Source organism: Petromyzon marinus, chromosome 68 (genome assembly GCF_048934315.1).
Source record: "Petromyzon marinus isolate PM22_M1 ecotype Great Lakes invasive population chromosome 68, UKy_Petmar_22M1.pri1.0, whole genome shotgun sequence".
Classification (NCBI taxonomy): Eukaryota; Metazoa; Chordata; class Hyperoartia; order Petromyzontiformes; family Petromyzontidae; genus Petromyzon; species Petromyzon marinus.
The window spans coordinates 4,718,495-4,743,864 of record NC_133734.1 but is presented as its reverse complement, the minus strand read 5'-3'; the positions used below and the strand labels follow the sequence as shown (position 1 = coordinate 4,743,864).

The 25,370-nt window shown below is 48.4% G+C and overlaps 1 protein-coding gene across 2 annotated transcripts in view; it reads left to right on the top strand.

Moving 5' to 3' along the window:
* Positions 1-25,370, top strand: part of POLR3A (RNA polymerase III subunit A) — a 92,182-nt gene that overhangs the window by 27,671 nt on the left and 39,141 nt on the right. For both annotated transcript variants that reach the window (XM_076054824.1, XM_032978694.2), the window contains 6 exons: positions 1,390-1,517; positions 6,757-6,895; positions 11,866-12,030; positions 13,722-13,894; positions 15,168-15,279; positions 19,991-20,109. In XM_076054824.1, coding sequence (XP_075910939.1) covers positions 1,390-1,517; positions 6,757-6,895; positions 11,866-12,030; positions 13,722-13,894; positions 15,168-15,279; positions 19,991-20,109 — 836 coding nt within the window. The remainder of the gene's footprint in view (positions 1-1,389; positions 1,518-6,756; positions 6,896-11,865; positions 12,031-13,721; positions 13,895-15,167; positions 15,280-19,990; positions 20,110-25,370) is intronic.

Below are 25,370 nucleotides of genomic sequence, written 5' to 3'. Positions count from 1 at the left end.
ACGTGTCTATGTGTGTGTCTATGTGTCTGTGTGTCTATCTAGGTGGTTATCTTCTCACACACAAGGACACGTGTTTATGTGTGTGTCTCTGTATCTGTGTCTATCTAGGTGGCTATCTTCTCACACACAAGGACACGTGTCTATGTGTGTGTCTATGTGTCTGTGTGTCTATCTAGGTGGTTATCTTCTCACACACAAGGACACGTGTTTATGTGTGTGTCTATGTGTCTGTGTGTCTATCTAGGTGGTTATCTTCTCACACACAAGGACACGTGTTTATGTGTGTGACTATGTGTTTGTGTGTCTATCTAGGTGGTTATCTTCTCACACACAAGGACACGTGTTTATGTGTGTGTCTATGTGTCTGTGTGTCTATCTAGGTGGCTATCTTCTCACACACAAGGACACGTGTATATGTGTGTGTCTGTGTGTCTATCTAGGTGGCTATCTTCTCACACACAAGGACACGTGTCTATGTGTGTGTCTATGTGTCTGTGTGTCTATCTAGGTGGTTATCTTCTCACACACAAGGACACGTGTCTATGTGTGTGTCTATGTGTCTGTGTGTCTATCTAGGTGGCTATCTTCTACACAAGGACACGTGTCTATGTGTGTGTCTATGTGTCTGTGTGTCTATCTAGGTGGTTATCTTCTCACACACAAGGACACGTGTCTATGTGTGTGTCTATGTGTCTGTGTGTCTATCTAGGTGGTTATCTTCTCACACACAAGGACACGTGTCTATGTGTGTGTCTATGTGTCTGTGTGTCTATCTAGGTGGTTATCTTCTCACACACAAGGACACGTGTTTATGTGTGTGTCTATGTGTCTGTGTGTCTATCTAGGTGGTTATCTTCTCACACACAAGAACACGTGTCTATGTGTGTGTCTATGTGTCTGTGTGTCTATCTAGGTGGCTATCTTCTCACACACAAGGACACGTGTCTATGTGTGTGTCTATGTGTCTGTGTGTCTATCTAGGTGGCTATCTTCTCACACACAAGGACACGTGTCTATGTGTGTGTCTATGTGTCTGTGTGTCTATCTAGGTGGCTATCTTCTCACACACAAGGACACGTGTATATGTGTGTGTCTATGTGTCTGTGTGTCTATCTAGGTGGCTATCTTCTCACACACAAGGACACGTGTCTATGTGTGTGTCTATGTGTCTGTGTGTCTATCTAGGTGGTTATCTTCTCACACACAAGGGCACGTGTCTATGTGTGTGTCTATGTGTCTGTGTGTCTATCTAGGTGGTTATCTTCTCACACACAAGGACACGTGTCTTTGTGTGTGTCTATGTGTCTGTGTGTCTATCTAGGTGGTTATCTTCTCACACACAAGGACACGTGTCTATGTGTGTGTCTATGTGTCTGTGTGTCTATCTAGGTGGCTATCTTCTCACACACAAGGACACGTTTTTCGACCGTTCTCGCGCCTCTCAGATTGCTGCCTCCATGCTGGCCGGCTGTGACTCTGCAGTGCGGATAACCCTGCCACGTCCTGCTGTAGTCAAGGTGACACACACACACAGACACACACGCAGACACACACACAGACACGCATGCAGACACACGCAGACACACACACACAGATACACACAGACACACACAGACACACAGAGACACACACACACACACAGACACACACACACAGCCACACACACAGATACACACAGACACACACACACAGACACACACACGCAGACACACACACGCAGATACACACACAACAACAACACAACAACAAAGGCTATTCGCCACTAAGTGGCGGTGACGTCACCACGATGCTTGTGCCAGGCCATGTGCACCTTGAGGCAACGTGAAGTGTTGAACGCCCGCTGGCAGGAGGTCACGGGGCAGACCCAAGTGCCACGGGTCGACTGACTGAGATGACTGGCTGATGCACCATCTGTGCCCCCTACTGTGCCAACCTGCTGTGCTTTAGCCACCCGGCGCTCCGCTCGTTGTTGTGAGCGTCGCTCCTCCGCCCTCCGTTGTTGTTGGAGGGCGACTGCCTCCAACTGCCCAGTAGCATCCTTCACGAGCCTCCTCCACAGAGACCGATCTTGACACCGCTGGTACCAGTCATCGGCAAGTCCACTCAGCTCCACGTCCTCCTGTACCACATCACTCCGTTTCTTCTCTAGCCCGTGCCACGCCCGTTTAGCCCCCTCGATCCGGCCGAACAAAAGCTGTTTCGGCATGCGGTGGCTGGGCATGCGGGCTACATGACCCAGCCAACACAGCCTTGCCTGCAGGAGGAGCTCACCGATGGGACCTTGCCCAGATCTTTCAATGATTTGTGAGCTTCTCACACAATCCAGCCTGCTTAAACCCAGGATGGATCGTAGGCACGCTTGCCTAAATGTTTCTAACCGGCGAAAATGTTCCACTAAGGGGGTCCACGTTTCGCAAGCGTAGAGAAGGGAGGGAATGACCGTGGCCGAGAAGACCTGAAGATTAGTGCGGAGCGACAGACCAGGTAGCTTCCACACAGCGTTACGTAACCGATGAAAGATATTGCCGCTCGACTGATTCGGAGTGAGACCTCTGCTGTTAAACTGGAGCTGGTCATAAGCACACTGCCCAGGTATGGGAAACTCTCCACTCTCTCCACAACTGCCGCATGACCGATTAGGAGTTGTGGGGGTGGAGTATCCGATGGTACAAAATACTCAGGCAGGTGCTTCCGTTTTGGTGGGGATGATGGTAAGGGCCCATCTCTTAGTGGCACGCTCCAGTCTCAGCAGCAGCGTCTCCAACTCCTCCTCTGAATGAGCAGATATTACCAAATCATCGGCATACATAACGTGGTTGAGCAATAGGGATTCATCCCTTGACCGCACCCGGGCATCGATCAGCCTCCCATTATATCTGTACCAAATGGAGATTCCCCCGGTACAGCTATTGAAGGCTTCACGAACTACATGGTCAAAATAGTTGTTAAATAATGTGAGAGCCAGAGGACATCCCTGTCGCACCCCAAGGTGTACAGTGAATGGCTCTGACTCCCGGCCACGTAGATTTACCCGAGCCCGCTAACCATCATGAAGGTCCTTAATGATCGTGAGCAGAGGCTCAGGGCCTACTGATGGTATCATAGGCCTTGACCAGGTCAATAAAGCAGAGATGTAGGTCTTGTTGGAATTCCCTACACCTCTGCTGTAGCAGACAGACATAAAATATGGAATTTGTGCAGGACCACCCTTTCCTGAAAATGCACTGGGGCTCCGCAAGCCTCTCCTCAGCGTGCCTGGCAAGGCGATGTTGAATAATCATTGCCAGGACCTTTCCCGGCACACTGAGGATTGAGATGCCCCTGTAGTTACAGTCTGTGCGGTCCCCCTTCTTAAAGAGGGGGACCACCAGGGCATCCTTCCAATACTGTGGAACCCGTCCAGTGGTCCGGAATGTTGTTATGATGTCATGTAGGGCAGTCTGTGCACAAATGCCACCCTCCCTCAGCATTTCGCTTGGGAGATCATCTCTGCCCGCTGCCTTTCCTGGTCTCAGACTCCGGATCACCTTCAGTACTTCCTCAACAGATGGCACCTCAGCCAGCCACTCACAGGTGGTGACTTCTTCCAATATTTAAGGCACCGCAGCCTCAGCAGGGTCACCCCCACTTTGTGCCACGATGTTTTCCTGGCTGAGGGGTTTCCCCTCCCCCAGGACCTCACAGAAATGCTCAGAAAATCTGCATACCGGTTCCTGGGGGTCGGAGATTGGAACACCATTTTTTTCCCCTAATGATGGTAATAGGTTTGGCGCTGGAGGTTACTTTTTTGATGGAGTTAAATAGAGATTTGTGATCGCGGGCCACTGAGGCAGACTCCATCTCCTCAGCAACCCGCAACCACCACCCATCCTTGCAGCACCTCACGGCACTCCGAACCTCCGAGTGAAGGCTGCGGTAAGCCTCCTCATTCTCTGACGTGGGATTTTGTAGCCGATGACAGTGGGCCTGTCGCTTTTTCTCAATTATCCTGAACACTTCCTCTGTCAGCCAGGGTCTCTGGGGAGGTCTGGACCGCGTACCCAAAGCAGCCATTGCAGCTGCATGAGTCACAGTCCTAAACCTCACCCATTTACCCTCGACATCAGGAGGAGTGGGGGACGATGCCAACCCAAGCCGCAAGCGATGTTGAAATTCTCGCTTGCAACTTTCATCAGATAACTGAGACCAGGCCACTTTAGGTTGGAATAGGGTCCTGGGTGTACACCCACCACTGGAGTGGAAGAATGGCAGGCGCATCTTACAGATGACTAGTCCATGGTCAGAGGGCAGATCAGCTCCACGGTAGGTTCTAGTGTCAAGGACATGGGCTCGCATCCGCTGGTCCGTCACTATGTAGACCAGCAGATGTTCTTGCTTTGACCCGGCATGCATCCATGATGTTGTGTGGATGTGCCGATGCCGGAACAGCGTGTTGGTAATTACAATCCCATGGGCTGCACAAAAATCTAGCAGCCTCCTACCATTGTTATTGAACTGATTAGGCCCATGCCCTCCAATCACTCCAGACCAGGTGCCAGCATCATGACCAACTCGGGCATTGAAGTCACCCAACAAGATGACTATCCCGAGGGGCCACTTTAGCCAGCACCTGTGAAAGGAGGTCATAGAAGGCATCTGACTCATCGGCTTTGCCTGCATCCCTCCACGGATGTTCGTCTTCGGTGGGGGCATAAGTAACCTCGACCACCAATCCTCGCCTCCGGTTGATGGGAAGGCGAGCCCAAAGTAGCCTGGGGCTTACAGCTTCCCACACATCACTGCCACGCTCCCACGCCCCCTTCATTCTTTTATTCAAAAGAAGAGCCACACCCTGTTGTTTGGCAGTCTGCTGCCCCGGGTAGAGGACTGTCCCACCCCTCATGGTGGCAGGAGCCAGAACCGGTCCACCGGACCTCCTGAATGCCACAGAGATCATGGCGGTACCGGTCCAATTCCCGACAGAGGAGTGGCAGCCTCTCCTCCGCAGTGAGCGTTCGAACATTCCACGTGGCCACACGTAGTGGCTTTTCGTTGTTTCTGGAGGAGCCCCGAGGGTAGAGATTCAATCTCCTGGCTCCGCCAATTGGGGTTTGGCCAGGAGACGTCATAGACGCCTGTCTCCCCGGGCCTCCGGCACAAGCTTTTTAGTTACATATTTTAGACGTGGTTTAGTGGCAAATTTTTGAAGGTCGAGGGGTTACCAGCCCCTCACACCCGTCCAGAGCCCCCGTTTAGCCACTGTGGTGGTAACAGATGCCATGAGAGGAGGGGCCAATCGTACTGTGTGTGTACTGTGTGTGTGTAACTGTGTGTGTGTACTGTGTGTGTAACTGTGTGTGTGTGCTGTGTGTGTACTGTGTGTGTGTACTGTGTGTGCTGCGTGCAGCCTGTTTCTCTGTGGACAGGCAAACTGTGTGTGTACTGTGTGTGTGTACTGTGTGTAACTGTGTGTGTGTACTGTGTGTAACTGTGTGTGTGTACTGTGTGTGTGTGTACTGTGTGAGTAACTGTTTGTGTGTACTGTGTGTGTGTACTGTGTGTGTACTGTGTGTGTAACTCTGTGTGTGTACTGTGTGTGTACTGTGTGTGTACTGTGTGTGTGTGTACTGTGTGTGTACTGTGTGTACTGTGTGTATGTAACTGTGTGTGTGTATTGTGTGTGTGTACTGTGTGTGTGTACTGTGTGTGTACTGTGTGTGTACTTTGTGTGTCTACTGTGTGTGTAATGTGTGTGTGTAATGTGTGTGTGTAACTGTGTGTGTACTGTGTTTGTATACTGTGTGTGTGTGTACTGTGTGTGTGTACTGTGTGTGTGTAACTGTGTGTGTCTACTGTGTGTGTGTGTACTGTGTGTACTGTGTGTGCTGCGTGCAGCCTGTATCTCTGTGGACAGGCAAACTGTGTGTGTAACTGTGTGTGTGTACTGTGTGTGTGTAACTGTGTGTAACTGTGTGTGTACTGTGTGTGTACTGTGTGTGTGTACTGTGTGTGTGTTTTGTATGTGTGTAACTATGTGTGTGTACTGTGTGTGTACTGTGTGTGTGTACTGTGTGTGTGTGTGTACTGTGTGTGTACTGTGTGTGTGTAACTGTGTGTGTGTACTGTGTGTGTACTGTGTGTGTGTGTACTGTGTGTGTGTGCACTATGTGTGTGTACTGTGTGTGTGTGTGTACTGTGTGTGTACTGTGTGTGTGTAACTGTGTGTGTGTGTGCTGTGTGTGTACTGTGTATGTACTGTGTGTACTGTGTGTGCTGCGTGCAGCCTGTGTCTCTGTGGACAGGCAAACTGTGTGTGTACTGTGTGTGTAACTGTGTGTGTGTAACTGTGTGTGTGTGTGCTGTGTGTGTACTGTGTGTGTACTGTGTGTGTGTACTGTGTGTGTTTACTATGTGTGTGTACTGTGTGTGTGTGTACTGTGTGTGTACTGTGTGTGTGTGTACTGTGTGTGTGTACTGTGTGTGTGTACTGTGTGTGTGTAACTGTGTGTGTGTACTGTGTGTGTGTGTACTGTGTGTGTGTGCACTATGTGTGTGTACTGTGTGTGTGTGTACTATGTATGTACTGTGTGTGTACTGTGTGTGTGTAACTGTGTGTAACTGTGTGTGTGTGTGCAGCCTGTGTCTCTGTGGACAGGCAAACTGTGTGTGTACTTGTTGTGTACTGTGTGTGTGTAATTGTGTGCTGTGTGTGTACTGTGTGTGTAACTGTGCGTGTGTGCTGTGTGTGCTGTGTGTGTACTGTGTGTGTGTATGCAGCCTGTGTCTCTGTGGACAGGCAAACAGATCTTCTCCCTCATCCTGCGTCCTAACCTCAGGGACCCGGTGCGTCTGAATCTGCGCACTCGCGGGAAGCAGTACAGTGGGCACGGGGAAGACCTCTGTACTAGTGACTCATGTACGCAGTACACACGCAGTACACACACACAGTGCACACTCACACACAGTACACACACAGTACACACAGTACAGTGGGCACGGGGAAGACCTCTGTACTAGTGACTCATGTACGCAGTACACACGCAGTACACACACACAGTACACACACACAGTACACACACGCAGTACACACACGCAGTACACACACACAGTACACACACACAGTACACACGCAGTACACACTACACACACATACACACACAGTACACACAGTACACACAGTACACACACACACAGTGCACACACACATTACACACAGGATACACACATGCACAGTACACACAGTACACACACACAGTATACACACACACAGTACACACAGTACATACACACAGTACACATACACACACAGTACATACACACATTACACACAGGACACACACACACAGTACACACACACAGTACACACACAGTGCACACACACTACACACACAGTACACACACACCACACACAGTGCACACACACAGTACACACACACAGTACATACACAGTACACACACAGTACACACACAAACAAAGCACACAGTGCATACACAGTACACACACAGTACACACACACTACACACACACATACTACACACACATAGTACACACACATAGTACACACACTACACACACAGTACACACAGTACACACACACTACACACACTACACACACTGTACACATACCCAGTACACACACAGTATACACACTACACACACAGTACACACACACAGTACACACACCAGTCCCTGTGTCTGCCTGTATGTCTTTCTGTCTGTCTCTGTGTCTCTATCTGTGTCGCTCTGTGTCTCTGTGTCTCTCTGTCTCTGTGTATCTGTGTGTCTGCGTCTCTGTGTTTGTCTCTGTGTCTCTGTGTGTCTCTCTCTCTGTGTTTGTGTGTCTGTGTCTCTGTGTCTCTGTTTCTGTGTCTCTTTCTCTGTGTGTATCTGTTTCTGTGTCTCTGTGTGTATCTGTCTCTGTGTATCTGTGTCTCTGTGTCTCTGTGTATGTGTCTCTGTGTCTGTCTCTGTGTCTCTATCTGTGTCGCTCTGTGTCTCTCTGTCTCTGTATATCTGTGTCTGTGTCTCTGTGGCTGTGTCTCTGTGTCTCTGTGTCTCTGTGTCTCTGTCTCTGTGTGTATCTGTCTCTGTGTCTCTGTGTGTATCTGTCTCTGTGTATCTGTGTGTATCTGTGTCTCTGTGTGTCTGTGTCTCTGTAGTCGTAGTGATAGAGAACAGTGAGCTGCTGGCGGGATGCCTGGACAAGGCCACGCTGGGCTCAGGCTCCAAGGCCAGCGTCTTCTACCTCTCTGTCTGTCTCTGTGTCTCTGTCTCTGCCTCTCTGTCTGTCTGTCTATCTCTGTGTCTCTGTGTGTATCTGTCTCTGTGTCTCTGTGTGTCTGTGTCTCTGTAGTCGTAGTGATAGAGAACAGTGAGCTGCTGGCGGGATGCCTGGACAAGGCCACGCTGGGCTCAGGCTCCAAGGCCAGCGTCTTCTACCTCTCTGTCTGTCTCTGTGTCTCTGTCTCTCTGTCTGTCTGTCTATCTCTGTGTCTCTGTGTGTATCTGTCTCTGTGTCTCTTTGTGTCTGTGTCTCTGTAGTCGTAGTGATAGAGAACAGTGAGCTGCTGGCGGGAAGCCTGAACAAGGCCACGCTGGGCTCAGGCTCCAAGGCCAGCGTCTTCTACCTCTCTGTCTGTCTCTGTGTCTCTGTCTCTGCCTCTCTGTCTGTCTGTCTATCTCTGTGTCTCTGTGTGTATGTGTCTCTGTGTGTCTGTGTCTCTGTAGTCGTAGTGATAGAGAACAGTGAGCTGCTGGCGGGAAGCCTGAACAAGGCCACGCTTGGCTCAGGCTCCAAGGCCAGCGTCTTCTACCTATCTCTCTCTGTCTCTCTCTGTGTCTCTGTGTCTCTGGCTCTGTGTCTCTGTGTGTATCTGTCTCTGTCTCTCTCTGTGTCTCTGTGTCTCTGTGTGTATCTGTCTCTGTGTCTGTCTCTGTGTCGCTCTGTGTCTCTGTGTCTCTCTGTCTCTGTGTATCTGTGTGTCTGCGTCTCTGTGTTTGTCTCTGTGTGTCTCTCTCTCTGTGTTCGTGTGTCTGTGTCTCTGTTTCTGTGTCTCTGTCTCTGTGTGTATCTGTTTCTGTGTCTCTGTGTGTATCTGTCTCTGTGTATCTGTGTCTCTGTGTCTCTGTGTATGTGTCTCTGTGTCTGTCTCTGTGTCTCTATCTGTGTCGCTCTGTGTCTCTCTGTCTCTGTATATCTGTGTCTGTGTCTCTGTGGCTGTGTCTCTGTGTCTCTGTTTCTGTGTCTCTGTCTCTGTGTGTATCTGTCTCTGTGTCTCTGTGTGTATCTGTCTCTGTGTATCTGTGTGTATCTGTGTCTCTGTGTGTCTGTGTCTCTGTAGTCGTAGTGATAGAGAACAGTGAGCTGCTGGCGGGATGCCTGGACAAGGCCACGCTGGGCTCAGGCTCCAAGGCCAGCGTCTTCTACCTCTCTGTCTGTCTCTGTGTCTCTGTCTCTGCCTCTCTGTCTGTCTGTCTATCTCTGTGTCTCTGTGTGTATCTGTCTCTGTGTCTCTGTGTGTCTGTGTCTCTGTAGTCGTAGTGATAGAGAACAGTGAGCTGCTGGCGGGAAGCCTGAACAAGGCCACGCTGGGCTCAGGCTCCAAGGCCAGCGTCTTCTACCTCTCTGTCTGTCTCTGTGTCTCTGTCTCTGCCTCTCTGTCTGTCTGTCTATCTCTGTGTCTATGTGTGTATGTGTCTCTGTGTGTCTGTGTCTCTGTAGTCGTAGTGATAGAGAACAGTGAGCTGCTGGCGGGAAGCCTGAACAAGGCCACGCTTGGCTCAGGCTCCAAGGCCAGCGTCTTCTACCTATCTCTCTCTGTCTCTCTCTGTGTCTCTGTGTCTCTGTCTCTGTGTCTCTGTGTCTCTGTGTGTATCTGTCTCTGTCTCTCTCTGTGTCTCTGTGTCTCTGTGTGTATCTGTCTCTGTGTCTGTCTCTGTGTCGCTCTGTGTCTCTGTGTCTCTCTGTCTCTGTGTATCTGTGTGTCTGCGTCTCTGTGTTTGTCTCTGTGTGTCTCTCTCTCTGTGTTCGTGTGTCTGTGTCTCTGTTTCTGTGTCTCTGTCTCTGTGTGTATCTGTTTCTGTGTCTCTGTGTGTATCTGTCTCTGTGTATCTGTGTCTCTGTGTCTCTGTGTATGTGTCTCTGTGTCTGTCTCTGTGTCTCTATCTGTGTCGCTCTGTGTCTCTCTGTCTCTGTATATCTGTGTCTGTGTCTCTGTGGCTGTGTCTCTGTGTCTCTGTTTCTGTGTCTCTGTCTCTGTGTGTATCTGTCTCTGTGTCTCTGTGTGTATCTGTCTCTGTGTATCTGTGTGTATCTGTGTCTCTGTGTGTCTGTGTCTCTGTAGTCGTAGTGATAGAGAACAGTGAGCTGCTGGCGGGATGCCTGGACAAGGCCACGCTGGGCTCAGGCTCCAAGGCCAGCGTCTTCTACCTCTCTGTCTGTCTCTGTGTCTCTGTCTCTGCCTCTCTGTCTGTCTGTCTGTCTATCTCTGTGTCTCTGTGTGTATCTGTCTGTGTGTCTCTGTGTGTCTGTGTCTCTGTAGTCGTAGTGATAGAGAACAGTGAGCTGCTGGCGGGATGCCTGGACAAGGCCACGCTGGGCTCAGGCTCCAAGGCCAGCGTCTTCTACCTCTCTGTCTGTCTCTGTGTCTCTGTCTCTGCCTCTCTGTCTGTCTGTCTATCTCTGTGTCTCTGTGTGTATGTGTCTCTGTGTGTCTGTGTCTCTGTAGTCGTAGTGATAGAGAACAGTGAGCTGCTGGCGGGAAGCCTGAACAAGGCCACGCTTGGCTCAGGCTCCAAGGCCAGCGTCTTCTACCTATCTCTCTCTGTCTCTCTCTGTGTCTCTGTGTCTCTGTCTCTGTGTCTCTGTGTCTCTGTGTGTATCTGTCTCTGTCTCTCTCTGTGTCTCTGTGTCTCTGTGTGTATCTGTCTCTGTGTCTGTCTCTGTGTGTATCTGTCTCTGTCTCTGTGTCTCTGTCTCTGTGTCTCTGTCTCTGTGTCTCTGTCTCTGTGTCTCTGTATCTGTGTCTCTGTGTCTCTGTAGTCGTAGCGACAAAGAACAGTGAGCTGCTAGCGGGAAGCCTGAACAAGGCCACGCTTGGCTCAGGCTCCAAGGCCAGCGTCTTCTACCTATCTCTCTCTGTCTCTCTCTGTGTCTCTGTCTCTGTGTCTGTCTGTGTCTCTGTGTCTGTGTCTCTGTGTATGTCTGTCTCTGTGTGTCTGTGTCTCTGTCTCTGTGTATATGTGTCTCTGTGTATCTGTGTGTCTCTGTCTCTGTGTCTCTGTGTGTATGTGTCTCTGTGTGTCTGTGTCTCTGTAGTCGTAGTGATAGAGAACAGTGAGCTGCTGGCAGGAAGCCTGAACAAGGCCACGCTTGGCTCAGGCTCCAAGGCCAGCGTCTTCTACCTATCTCTCTCTGTCTCTCTCTGTGTCTCTGTCTCTGTGTCTCTGTGTGTATCTGTCTCTGTCTCTCTCTGTGTTTCTGTGTCTCTGTGTGTATCTGTCTCTGTGTCTGTCTCTGTGTGTATCTGTCTCTGTCTCTGTGTCTCTGTCTCTGTGTCTCTGTCTCTGTGTCTCTGTATCTGTGTCTCTGTATCTGTGTCTCTGTGTCTCTGTAGTCGTAGTGATAAAGAACAGTGAGCTGCTAGCGGGAAGCCTGAACAAGGCCACGCTTGGCTCAGGCTCCAAGGCCAGCGTCTTCTACCTATCTCTCTCTGTCTCTCTCTGTGTCTCTGTCTCTGTGTCTGTCTGTGTCTCTGTGTCTGTGTCTCTGTGTATGTCTGTCTCTGTGTGTCTGTGTCTCTGTCTCTGTGTATATGTGTCTCTGTGTATCTGTGTGTCTCTGTGTCTCTGTGTGTATCTGTCTCTGTGTGTCTGTGTCTCTGTAGTCGTAGTGATAGAGAACAGTGAGCTGCTGGCGGGAAGCCTGGACAAGGCCACGCTTGGCTCAGGCTCCAAGGCCAGCGTCTTCTACCTGCTGCTCCGTGATTGGGGTCAGGAATCGGCCGCGTCTGGGATGTCGCGCCTGGCGCGGATGGCACCGGCCTTCCTTTGTGAGGAGACACAGCAACGCTCACGCACACACACACTCACACACACAGACACACACACACACTCACACACACACTCACACACACACTCACACACTCACACACACAGACACACACTCACACACATACACACACACACTCACACAGACACACACTCACACAGACACACACAGACAAAGACACGCACACACACACTCACACACACTCACACACATACACACACACACACACACAGACACACACAAACATACACACACACAGACACTCACACACACACTCACACACATACAACAACAACAACCGCCATTCACCACTAAGTGGCGGTGACGTCACCACGACGCTTGTGCCAGGCTATGTGCGCCCTGAGGCCACGTGAAGTGTCGAACGCCCGCTGGCAGGAGGTCACGGGGCAGACCCAGGTGCCACGGGTCGACTGACTGAGATGACTGGCTGTTGCACCACCTGTGCCCCCTACTGTGCCAACCCACTGTGCTTCAGCCACCCGGCGCTCCGCTCGTTGGTGTGAGCATCGCTCCTCCGCCCTCCGTTGTTGTTGGAGGGCGACTACCTCCAACTGCCCAGTAGCGTCCTTCACGAGCCTCCTCCACAAAGGCCGATCTTGACACCGCTGGTTCCAGCCATCGGCAAGTCCACTCAGCTCCACGTCCTCCTGTACCACATCACTCCATCTCTTCTCTAGCCCGTGCCGCGCCCGTTTAGCCCTCTCAATCCGACTGAACAAAAGCTGTTTCGGCATGCGGTGGCTGGGCATGCTGGCTACATGACCCAGCCATCGCAGCCTTGCCCGCCGGAGGAGCTCACCGATGGGACCTTGCCCAGATCTTTTCAAGGATTTGTGAGCTCACACAATCCAGTCTGGTTAAACCCAGGATGGATCGTAGGCAGGCTAGCCTAAATGTTTCTAACCGGCGAAGATGTTCCATTAGGGGGGTCCACGTTTCGCAAGCGTAGAGAAGGGAGGGAATGACCGTGGCCGAGAAGACTTGAAGCTTAGTGCGGAGCGACAGACCAGGTAGCTTCCACACAGCGTTACGCAACCGATGAAAAGATATTGCCGCTCGACTGATTCGGAATGAGACCTCTGCTGTTAAACACACATACACACTCACACACATACATACACACACTCACACACACACACAGGCACACACTCACACCTACACACAGACACACACACGCGCACACACGCACCTTGTCTCTCTCACCGTGTCTCTCTTTCTCTCCGTGTCTCTCTCACCATGTCTCTCTCCCCATGTCTCTCTCTCCGTGTCTCTCTCACCGTGTCTCTCTCCCCGTGTCTCTCTCTCTCTCCATGTCTTTCTCCCCGTGTCTCTCTCACCATGTCTCTCTCTCATCGTGTCTCTCTCTCACCGTGTCTCTCTCCGCGTGTCTCTCTCCCCGTGTCTCTCTCACCGTGTCTCTCTCACCATGTCTCTCTCCTTCCCCGTGTCTCTCTCACCATGTCTCTCTCTCCCCGTGTCTCTCTCACCGTGTCTCTCTCACCGTGTCTCTCTCTCACCGTGTCTCTCTCTCACCGTGTCTCTCTCTCTCACCGGGTCTCTCTCTCACCGGGTCTCTCTCCCCTTGTCTCTCTCTCCCCGTGTCTCTCTCACCGTGTCTCTCTCTCCCTCCCCGTGTCTCTCTCACCGTGTCTCTCTCTCACCGTGTCACAGCCAACCGGGGCTTCTCGGTCGGCATAGGCGACGTGACTCCGGGCCGAGGGCTGCTGCGTGCCAAGCAGGAGCTGCTCACCGAGGGCTACGCCAAGTGCCAAGACTTCATAGCGCAGCTCCACGCCGGGCGGCTGCAGCCCCAGCCGGGCTGCACTGCAGAGCAAACGCTTGAGGTGGCCACTGACGCCTCGCTCGTCACGACCGATATTATCACTATTACTACTATTACTAGTATTACTATTACTAGTATTACTACTATCACTATTACTATCACTATTACTACTATTACTAGTATTACTATTACTAGTATTACTACTATCACTATTACTATCACTATTACTACTATCACTATTACTACTATCACTATTATTACTATTACTACTATTACTAGTATCACTATTACTAGTATCACTATTACTAGTATCACTACTATCACTATTACTACTATTACTAGTATTACTATTACTAGTATTACTACTATCACTATTTCTACTATTACTAGTATCACTATCACTACTATCACTATTACTACTATCACTATTACTACTATTACTAGTATCACTATTACTACTATTACTAGTATTACTACTATCACTATTACTACTATCACTATTACTACTATTACTAGTATCACTATTACTACTATTACTAGTATCACTACTATCACTATTATTACTATCACTATTACTACTATCACTACTATCACTATTACTACTATCACTATTACTACTATTACTAGTATCACTACTATCACTATTATTACTATTACTACTATTACTAGTATCGCTATCACTACTATCACTATTACTACTATCACTTATATCACTATTACTACTATCACTTTTACTACTATCAATACTATCACTATTACTACTATCACTATTACTACTATCACTACTATCACTATTACTATTATCACTACTATCACTATTACTACTATCACTACTACTAGTATCAGTACCATCACTATTACGACTATTACTACTATCAATATCACTATTACTATTATCACTACTATCACTTACTACTATCACTATTGCTACTATTACTAGTATCACTACTATCACTATTACTACTATCACTACCATCACTATTACTAGTATTACTACTATCACTATTACTTTTTCAATATCACTATTACTACTATCACTATTACTACTATCACTATTACTAATATCAATATGACTATTGATAGTATCACTACTATCACTATTACTAGTATCAGTACCATCACTATTACTAGTATTAATATTACTGCGATCAATATCACTACCATCATCACCATCATCAACATCTGTGTGTGTCTGTGTGTTTGTGTCTGTGTGTGTGTGACTGTGTGTGTGACTATGTCTGTGTGTGACTGTGTGTGTGTGTCTGTGTGTGTGTCTGTGTGTGTGTGACTGTGTGTGTATCTGTGTGTGTCTGTGTGTGTGTCTGTGTGTGTAGGCTGTGATTCTGAAGGAGCTCTCCGTCATCAGAGATCACGCTGGCAGTGCGTGTCTGCGTGAGCTGCACAAGACCAACAGTCCTCTCACCATGGCCCTGTGTGGCTCTAAGGGTGAGCGCCAAGGAGCCCTTAGAGACTCGCAGCTCCGTTGTTGTCGTAGCGACGATGTGTGGTGGTGGCTCAGCTCTCCATCGCACCGATGTGCTGTACTCTCATTCTACACTATACACTACACTATATACTACACTACACTATATACTACACTACACTACTACACTATACACTACACTATATACTACACTACTACACTATACACTACACACTACACTATACACTACACTATATACTACACTACACTGCTACACTATACACTACGCTATATACCACACTATACACTACACTATATACTACTACACTACACTATACACTACACTATATACTACACTACTATACACGACACTATACACTAGACTACACACTACACTACTACACTACACTACTATACACTACACTATATAGTACACTACACTATATACTACTACACTATACACTACACTATACACTACACTATACACTACACTATACACTACACTATACACTAGACTACACACTACACTACTACACTACACTACTACACTACACTACTATACACTACTACACTATATAGTACACTACACTATATACTACTACACTATACACTACACTATACACTACATACTACACTTTATACTACACTACTACACACTACTACACTACACTACACTTTACACTACACTATACACTACACTATACACTACACTATACACTACACCAGGGGTCACCAAACTACGGCCCGCGAGCCGAATCCGGCCCGCGACGTCAGTCCACCAGGCCCGCCAGCGGTGCTTGAATTTGGTTGATAAAACGTATGGAACACGAGACGTTGTGATACAATTTAAATATTATGTTTAGAATACCAGGAGATCTTCACGCGTGCGGAGACCTCCTGACTGCTATGTTCTTTAAATGTACTATTTTAAATTGTAAATTATTGTATCTAGATGTTCTTGTTTATTGAAATGTTTGGTAATTTCGCGCCATCCGAAGTCCTTCCCCGGCTCGTGGTAGCTCCGCCTACGCTCTGACGTTACCGTGGTTTCCATGGCAACGTCATGGCAACACGTTAGCGTGGTTTCCATGGCAACACACCCACAAACACATGCATCTTATCCCGCCCCCAAGTATTGAACAGAATGTTTATCCGGCCCGCTGTGAAAAAAGTTTGGTGACCCCTGCACTACAATGTTTAGAGGGTTGGTCCCCTTTTTTTTCTCTGGCAACAAAACTGAAACCTTTTTACAAAGGATTCATGTTACTGCATTAACTACAATACCTGCAGTCAAAATGCAAACAAAACACACACACGTTGATAATATATGGTGCATTGTCCTTGATACTGATTGGTCCACACCAAGGGACGGCTTTCTTTTGAGCCTCGACCCAATTGGTGCTCGACCAGAGGATGCCAAAAAGGGACAAACCCTATTATTATTACATTAGGGTACTGGCAAAGGAGGTCTAATGATAAACACTACACTATACACTACACTATACACTACACTATATACTACACTATACACTACACTATACACTACACTATACACTACACTGAATACTGCTACACTACACTATACACAACACTATACACTATACACTACACTATACACTACACTGTACACTACACTAAATACTGCTACACTACACTATACACTACACTATACACTACACTATACACTACACACTGCACTATATACACTGTACACGACTACACTACATACTACACTATACACTACTACACACTACACTACACCAATAAACACTACACTATACACTACACTGTACACTATACTAAATACTGCTACACTACACTATACACAACACTATGCACTACACAATACACTATATACACTATACACTACTACACTACATACTACACTACACTATACACTACTACACACTACACTACACCAATAAACACTACACTATACACTACACTATACACTACACTACACACTACACTACACACTACACTATACACTACATTATATACTACACTATACACTACTACACACTACACTACACCAATAAACACTACACTATACACTACACTATACACTACTACACTATACACTACTACACTATACACTACACTATACTATGCACTACACTATGCACTACACTACTATACACTACACTATATACAATACACTACTACACTATACACTACTACACACTACACTACACTATACACTACACTATACACTACACGCTAGTGCTCTACTAGTGACGAATTGTCCACGTTCTGTTGCATGTGACCCACAAACCCCTCACCAAACCACGACTTTAAAATCTGTCGTGACGGCAGGGAATCGTTTTATATCTCTCTGTGTCTCTGTGTGTGTGTGTCTCTCTGTGTGTGTCTCTCTGTGTGTGTGTCTATCTGTGTGTGTGTCTATCTGTGTGTGTGTCTCTCTGCGTGTGTGTGTCTATCTGTGTGTGTGTCTATCTGTGTGTGTGTGTCTATCTGTGCGTATGTCTATCTGCGTGTGTGTGTCTATCTGTATGTGTGCCTATCTCTGTGTGTCTATCTGTGTGTGTATCACTGTGTGTGTCTCTCTGTGTGTGTATCTATCTGTGTGTGTGTCTATCTGTGTGTGTGTGTCTCTCTGTGTGTGTGTCTATCTGTGTGTATGTCTATCTGTGTGTGTCTATCTGCGTGTGTGTGTCTATCTGTGTGTGCCTATCTCTGTGTCTATCTGTGTGTGTATCACTGTGTGTGTCTCTGTGTGTGTGTGTCTATCTGTGTGTGTCTGTCTGTGCGTGTGTGTCTATCTGTGTGTATGTCTATCTGCGTGTGTGTGTCTCTCTGTGTGTGTCTCTCTGTGTGTGTCTATCTGCGTGTGTGTATCACTGTGTGTCTATCTGTGTGTGTCTCTGTGTGTGTGTCTCTCTGTGTGTGTGTCTATCTGGCTCCAGTTTAACAGCAGAGGTCTCGCTCCGAATCAGTCGAGCGGCAATATCTTTTCATCGGTTGCGTAACGCTGTGTGGAAGCTACCTGGTCTGTCGCTCCGCACTAAGCTTCAGGTCTTCTCGGCCACGGTCATTCCCTCCCTTCTCTACGCTTGCGAAACGTGGACCCTCCTAATGGAACATCTTCGCCGGTTAGAAACATTTAGGCTGGCCTGCCTACGATCCATCCTGGGTTTAACCAGACTGGATTGTGTGAGGAGCTCACAAATCCTTGAAAGATCTGGGCAAGGTCCCATCGGTGAGCTCCTCCGGCGGGCAAGGCTGCGATGGCTGGGTCATGTAGCCCGCATGTCCAGCCACCGCATGCCGAAACAACTTTTGTTCGGCCGGATCGAGGGGGCTAAACGGGCGCGGCACGGGCTAGAGAAGAGATTGAGTGATGTGGTACAGGAGGACGTGGAGCTGAGTGGACTTGCCGATGACTGGTACCAGCGGTACTCTTTGGTTCTATTCGGTAAAGTCACGTAGGTAAAAATAAAATAACAAAAAATTACGACGTTTCAGCCACAACACAAGTGGCCTTCATCAGGTGAAGGGACTGGACTGTCCAGAGGACAACGTTGGAGTGAAGACAGCAAGCCCAGGTCGCGTCCTTTAAGCTGTGTGGGAGGAAACAAAAAAACGCCTTGACAAAGGAATTAGCATAAAATGATGTACTGGACCGGCACGGTGGGGGGGGGGGGGTGGGAGTTTACATAATGTTGGTGTGAAGGGAAATAAGCTGCTGTGAAAGTTTGGAATACCACTACTTGAATAAATATACTGTACCACTGAAAATTTGTTTAATGTTTGGTTTGATTTAGAACATCTTTCCAATGATTGCTTAATTTGAAACCATCCTCTCGGTTGAAATTGTGTCTGTGTTTGTAAATCTGAATTGCCTCGTGAACAGATCTCTGATAAAAACCCGTGGGTTTGCAGAGAACCTTGGTATCGGAGATCAGCTACGGCAGAATAATTCGTTCTGCCGTGTTTCAAATCTGATTTGTGCTCGCGAATTCGGTCAGAGACATGTCGTATCGTCTCCCCGATATAGCAGTCACCACAGGTACAACTCAATTTGTAAACCCCGGGGTACTGTAAGTCAGGAACGACATCCTTCACGGATGGGATCAGGTCATGGATTTTGTGTACTGTTTATCAGAGATTTGTCCACGAGGCAATTCAGATTTACAAACACAGACACAATTTCAACCAAGAGGATGGTTTCAAATTAAGCAATCATTGTTAAGATGTTCTAAATAAAACCAAACATTAAACTAATATTCAATGGTACAGTATATTTATTCAAGTAGTGGTATTCCAAACTTTCACAGCAGCTTATTTCCCTTCACACCAACATTATGTAAACTCCCCCCCCCCCCACCGTGTCAAGGCGTTTTTTTATTTCCTCCCACACAGCTTAAAGGACGCGACCTGGGCTTGCTGTCTTCACTCCAACGCTGTCCTCTGGACAGTCCAGTCCCTTCACCTGATGAAGGCCACTTGTGTTGTGGCCGAAACGTCGTGATTTTTTGTTATATTATTTTTACCTACGTGACTTTACCGAATAGAACCAAAGAGTATGGATCCTTGCAGTCACGAAAGCTTCAAATCTAGAATTGGTACCAGCGGTGTCAAGATCGGCCTCTGTGGAGGAGGCTCGTGAAGGACGCTACTGGGCAGTTGGAGGCAGTCACCCTCACAACAACGAGTGTTATCTGTGTGTGTGTCTATCTGTGTGTGTGTCTATCTGTGTGTATGTCTATCTAGGATCCTTCATCAACATCTCCCAGATGATCGCGTGTGTGGGGCAGCAGGCCATCAGCGGCTCCCGCATCCCCAACGGCTTTGAGGACCGATCACTGCCACACTTTGACAAACACTCAAAGGTTTGTCTGTGTGTGTGTGTGTGTCTTCGTGTGTCTGTGTCTGTGTGTGCCTGTGTGTGTCTATCGGTAAAACAACCCCCTACCTCTTCGCGGTGCCGGACGGGCAACTCTTTCGTGGACAGTGCTGTGGGGGAAGGTCCAATTCCGATTGGCTCCTCCCCTCATGGCGTCTGTGACCACCACAGTGGCTAAACGGGGGCTCTGGACGGGTGCGAGAGGCTGGTAAGCTCTCCACCTTAAATTAATTACCATTAAACTATGACTGAAATATATAACTAATAAGCTTGTGCCGGAGGCCCCGGGGGGACAGGCGTCTATGACGTCTCCTGGCCAAACCCCAATTGGCGGAGCCAGGAGATTGAATCTCTACCCTCGGGGCTCCTCCAGAAACAACGAAAAGCCACTACGGATGGCCACGTGGAATGTTCGAACGCTCACTGCGGAGGAGAGGCTGCCACTCGGTACCGCCTGGATCTCTGTGGCATTCAGGATGTCCGGTGGACCGGTTCTGGCTCCTGCCACCATGAGGGGTGGACAGTCCTCTACTCGGGGCAGCAGACTTCCAAACAACAGGGAGTGGCTCTTCTTTTGAACAAAAGAATGAAGAGGGCGTGGGAGCGTGGCGGTGAGGTGTGGGAAGCTGTAAGCCCCAGGCTACTTTGGGCTCGCCTTCCCCTCAATCAGAGGGGAGGAGTGGTGGTCGTGGTTACTTATGTCCCCACCGAAGACGAACATCCGTGGAGGGATGCAGGCAAAGCTGATGAGTCAGATGCCTTCTATGACCTCCTGTCACAGGTGCTGGCTAAAGTGGCCCCTCGGGATAGAGTCATCTTGTTGGGTGACTTCAATGCCCGAGTTGGTCATGATGCTGGCACCTGATCTGGAGTGATTGGAAGGCATGGGCGAGATCAGCTCAATAACAACGGTAGGAGGCTGCTAGATTTTTGTACAGCCCATGGGCTTGTAATTAGATTTTTGTACAGCCCATGGGCTTGTAATTACCAACACGCTGTTCCGGCATCGGCGCATCCACACAACATCATGGATGCATGCCGGGTCCAAGCAAGAACATCTGCGGGGCTACATAGTGGCAGACCAGCGGATGCGAGCCCATGTCCTTGACACCAGGACCTACCGTGGAGCTGATCTGCCCTCTGACCATCGACTTGTCATCTGTAAGATGCGCCTGCCATTCTTCCGCTCCGGTGGTGGGTGTACAGTGGTCCCTCGTTCATCGCGGGGGATAAGTTCTAAAATTAACCCGCAATAGACGAAATCCGCGAAGTAATCAGCTTTATTTTGTTACAATTATTATACATGTTTTAAGGCCGTAAAACCCCTAACCACACACTTTTATAGACTTTTCTCAGACAGGCATTAACATTTTCTCACATTTCTCTCTTATTTAAACACTCTCAAAGTTCAAACTTTCGCAGATTAAAAAAAAAATAAGTACAATATTAGTAAATGAAACCAAAGATCAAAACCTGTTTTCAAGCCCAAACATTTTTAACAAATTTAATTTTAATGATCAATCTACGAGGTTTGACACATAAGAAATTATTACCAGTAACTCGCTTATTTCACAGCTCCTCTGAAGGTGCCTCTTTGTCCTGGCGCCGCTCCGCTGTAACGTCTTTTTCCTCTGAAGGCCTTGTTGCAGGTGTTTTTTTCCGAGTGCAGAACATAGTTATGGGTAGTTGTTGGCGCCGTTTTTTCTTCTGGGCCAGAAGATTCTTATAAACAGACATGCCACCTTCGATTATATTTGAGAACTGTAATGAACGGAACATCAAAGGGTCCCATTCTTGCGCAGCTCTCTGAAGTTCAGTGGCCATTCTCACCATGGTTGCCCAGCGATCAAGTGTTAGTCCATCCTCCTCTTTACCAACACTTGTGTCCTCTTCTTCCTCTTCTCCATCATCCTCACTTGGTGGCTTTGTCATCTCTGCCAGGTCTTCATCAGTCAGCGGTTGTGAGTGGGCATCAATCAGGGCATTAATGTCACCGGGAGTCATACCATTAAAGCCATCTCCCCCAAGCTGTTTAGCCAGATTCACAGCTGTATCTACCGCAGAGTGATGGATCTCATCAAGAGAGCATCCGGTGGGGTTGTGCACTGCCTCTGGCCACAGTTTTTTTTTTTCCAGCAGACATTTAAAGTTTCAGTTTTTATCTCATGAATGGCCCTCTGAATATTTTGGAGACATGATGCAATGGTGTATTCACACCAGAAGGCCTTTAGTGAGAAATCTTGATCCGAGTCCATAGCCTCAACAAGATGCTGCAGGGTGTTGCGCGTATAGAGCGCTTTGAAAGCGCGGATGATGCCTTGGTCCAAGGGCTGAATCAGCGATGTGGTGTTTGGCGGGAGAAATTCAATTTGCACACCATCATACGACAAATCATCAGCGTGGCCTCCGGCGTTGTCCACGAGCAGAAGCGCTTTAAAATCCAGTCCTTTTCCTCTCAAGTAACGCTTGACTTCCGGAATGAAACAATTTTGGAACCAATCCAGATTGAGCACTTTTGTCATCCAAGCCTTTGCGTTGTGCATCCAGTAAACGGGCAACGCATTCTTATTTTTGTTTTTTAGGGCTCTCGGATTTTTTGACCTATAAATAAGCCCTGGTTTTATCATAAAGCCCGCAGCATTTCCACACATAACCAGAGTCACACGATCTTTTTGGGCTTTAAATCCAGAGGCTTTGGCTTCGTCCTGCATTATAAAGGTGCGAGAGGGCATTCGTTTCCAAAATAATCCTGTCTCATCCATATTAAAAACTTGGTCAGGTTATATATCCCTTCCTCAATGATCACTTTACATTTGTTCACGTATGCCTCTGCTCCAGCGGTATTTGCAGAGGCGGCCTCTCCATGCAGAGAAACACTTTTAGGTCCAAAGCGTTGCTGGAATTTGTCAAATCAACCCTTGCTGGCATTAAATGGGCTTGGTTCTGCGTGAAAAGCACTCTTTGATGGCCCGGGCTCCGCATCATCTTGCTCCTCGCTGTCAGCAAAGGTTTCATAAAGTTTTTTTAGCTTTTGTGCGGATGATGTTGGTGTCCAGCGGAATGTTCTTTTTCCTGCTGTCACTGATCCACGGAGCTAAAGCAGACTCCATCCTTACGATGGTCTTGTTGCGGACAGTTACAACCCTTTTTGCATCCCTGTTAAAACTTATTGCTGCCGTCGTCCTTGTGTTATTTTCCTCCTTTATGTAACGAACCGAAGGTTCATTTATTCCATAATGGCGCCCTACAGCCGCGTAACGTCTACCTTCCTTTAGCATGTCCAGAAGTCCAACTTTTTCTGCGATGGTTAGCATCTTCCGCTGCCTTTTGGGTGCGACCGCAGGTGCCTTTTTCCTTGCGGTTCGTTTCATCGACATTATGGGTTTTTTCGGGTAGAAAACTTGCAAACATACAGCACTTCAGAGTCACACTGCTAGCGATTGAACATTTATGTAAATCTGGCTAGCCGAACGCATTCTGTACTCCCTTAGCTAATCAGGACGCAGAACACATGTGCGGTTCTCCCTTAGCCAATCAGGACGCTGAACACAATGCACGTTCATACTGTACGCAGGAAAAAAAAGCATGCAAAATTACACTAAAAAAATCCGCGAAACAGCGTGGCCGCGAAAGGTGAACCGCCTTATAGTGAGGGACAACTGTACACCCAGGACCCCATTCCAACCTAAAGTGGACTGGTCTCAGTTATCTGATGAAAGTTGCAACCGAGAATTTCATCATCCCCTGCGGCTGGGTTTGGCATCGTCCCCCACTCCTCCTGATGTCGAGGGTACATGGGCGAGGTTTAGGACTGTCACTCATGCAGCTGCATTGGCTGCTTTGGGTATGCGGTCCAGACCTCCCCAGAGACCCTGGCTGACAGAGGAGGTGTTCAGGATGGTTGAGAAAAAGCGACAGGCCCACTGTCATCGGCTACAGAATCCCACGTCAGAGAATGAGGAGGCTTACCGCAGCCTTCGCTCGGAGGTTCGGAGAGCCGTGAGGCGCTGCAAGGATGGGTGGTGGTCGCGGGTTGCTGAGGAGATGGAGTCTGCCTCAGTGGCCCGCGATCACAAATCTCTATTTAACTCCATCAAAAAAGTAACCTGCAGCGCCACACCTATTACCATCATTAGGGGAAAAAACGGTGATCCAATCTCGGACCCCCAGGAACAGGTTTGCAGATTTGCTGAGCATTTCTGTGAGGTCCTGGGGGAGGGAAAATCCCTCAGCCAGGAAAACATCGTGGCACAAAGTGAGGATTACCCTGCTGAGGCTGCGGTGCCTCAAATATTGGAAGAAGTCACCCCTTGTGAGTGGCTGACTGAAGTGCCATCTGTTGAGGAAGTACTGAGGGCGATCCGGAGTCTGAGACCAGGAAAGGCAGCGGACAGAGATGATTTCCCAAGCGAAATGCTGAGGGAGGGTGGAGTTTGTGCACAGACTGCCCTATATGACATCATAACAACAGTCTGGACCACTGGACGGGTTCCGCAGGATTGGAAGGATGCCCTGGTGGTCCCCCTCTTTAAGAAGGGGGACCGCACAGACTGTAATAACTACAGGGGCATCTCACTCCTCAGGGTGCCGGGAAAGGTCCTGGCAAGGATTATTCAACATCGCCTTGCCAGGCACGCTGAGGAGAGGCTTGCGGAGCCCCAATGCGGTTTCAGGAAAGGGCGGTCCTGCACAGATGCCATCTTTTCTGTCCGTCTGCTACAGCAGAGGTGTAGGAAATTCCAGCAAGACCTACATCTCTGCTTTATTGACCTGGTCAAGGCCTATGATACCATCAATAGGCCTGGGCTCTGGGTTGTTCTTCGTGCTTTTGGAGTACCTGACCCTCTGTTCACGATCATTAAGGACCTTCATGATGGTGAGCGGGCCCGGGTTAAACTACGTGACTGGGAGTCCGAGCCTTTCGCTGTACACCTTGGGGTGCGACAGGGATGTCCTCTGGCTCCCACATTATTTAACATCTATTTCGACCACGTAGTTCGTGAAGCCTTCAATAGCTGTACCGAGGGAATCTCCATATGGTACAGATATAATGGGAGGCTGATCGATGCCCGGGTGCGGTCAAGGGATGGCTCCCTATTCCTCAACTACGTTATGTATGCTGATGATTTGGTAATAGCTGCTCATTCAGAGGAGGAGTTGGAGACGCTGCTGCTGAGACTAGAGCGTGCCACTAAGAGATGGGACCTTACCATCAGCCCCACCAAAACTAAGTACCTGCCTGGGTAT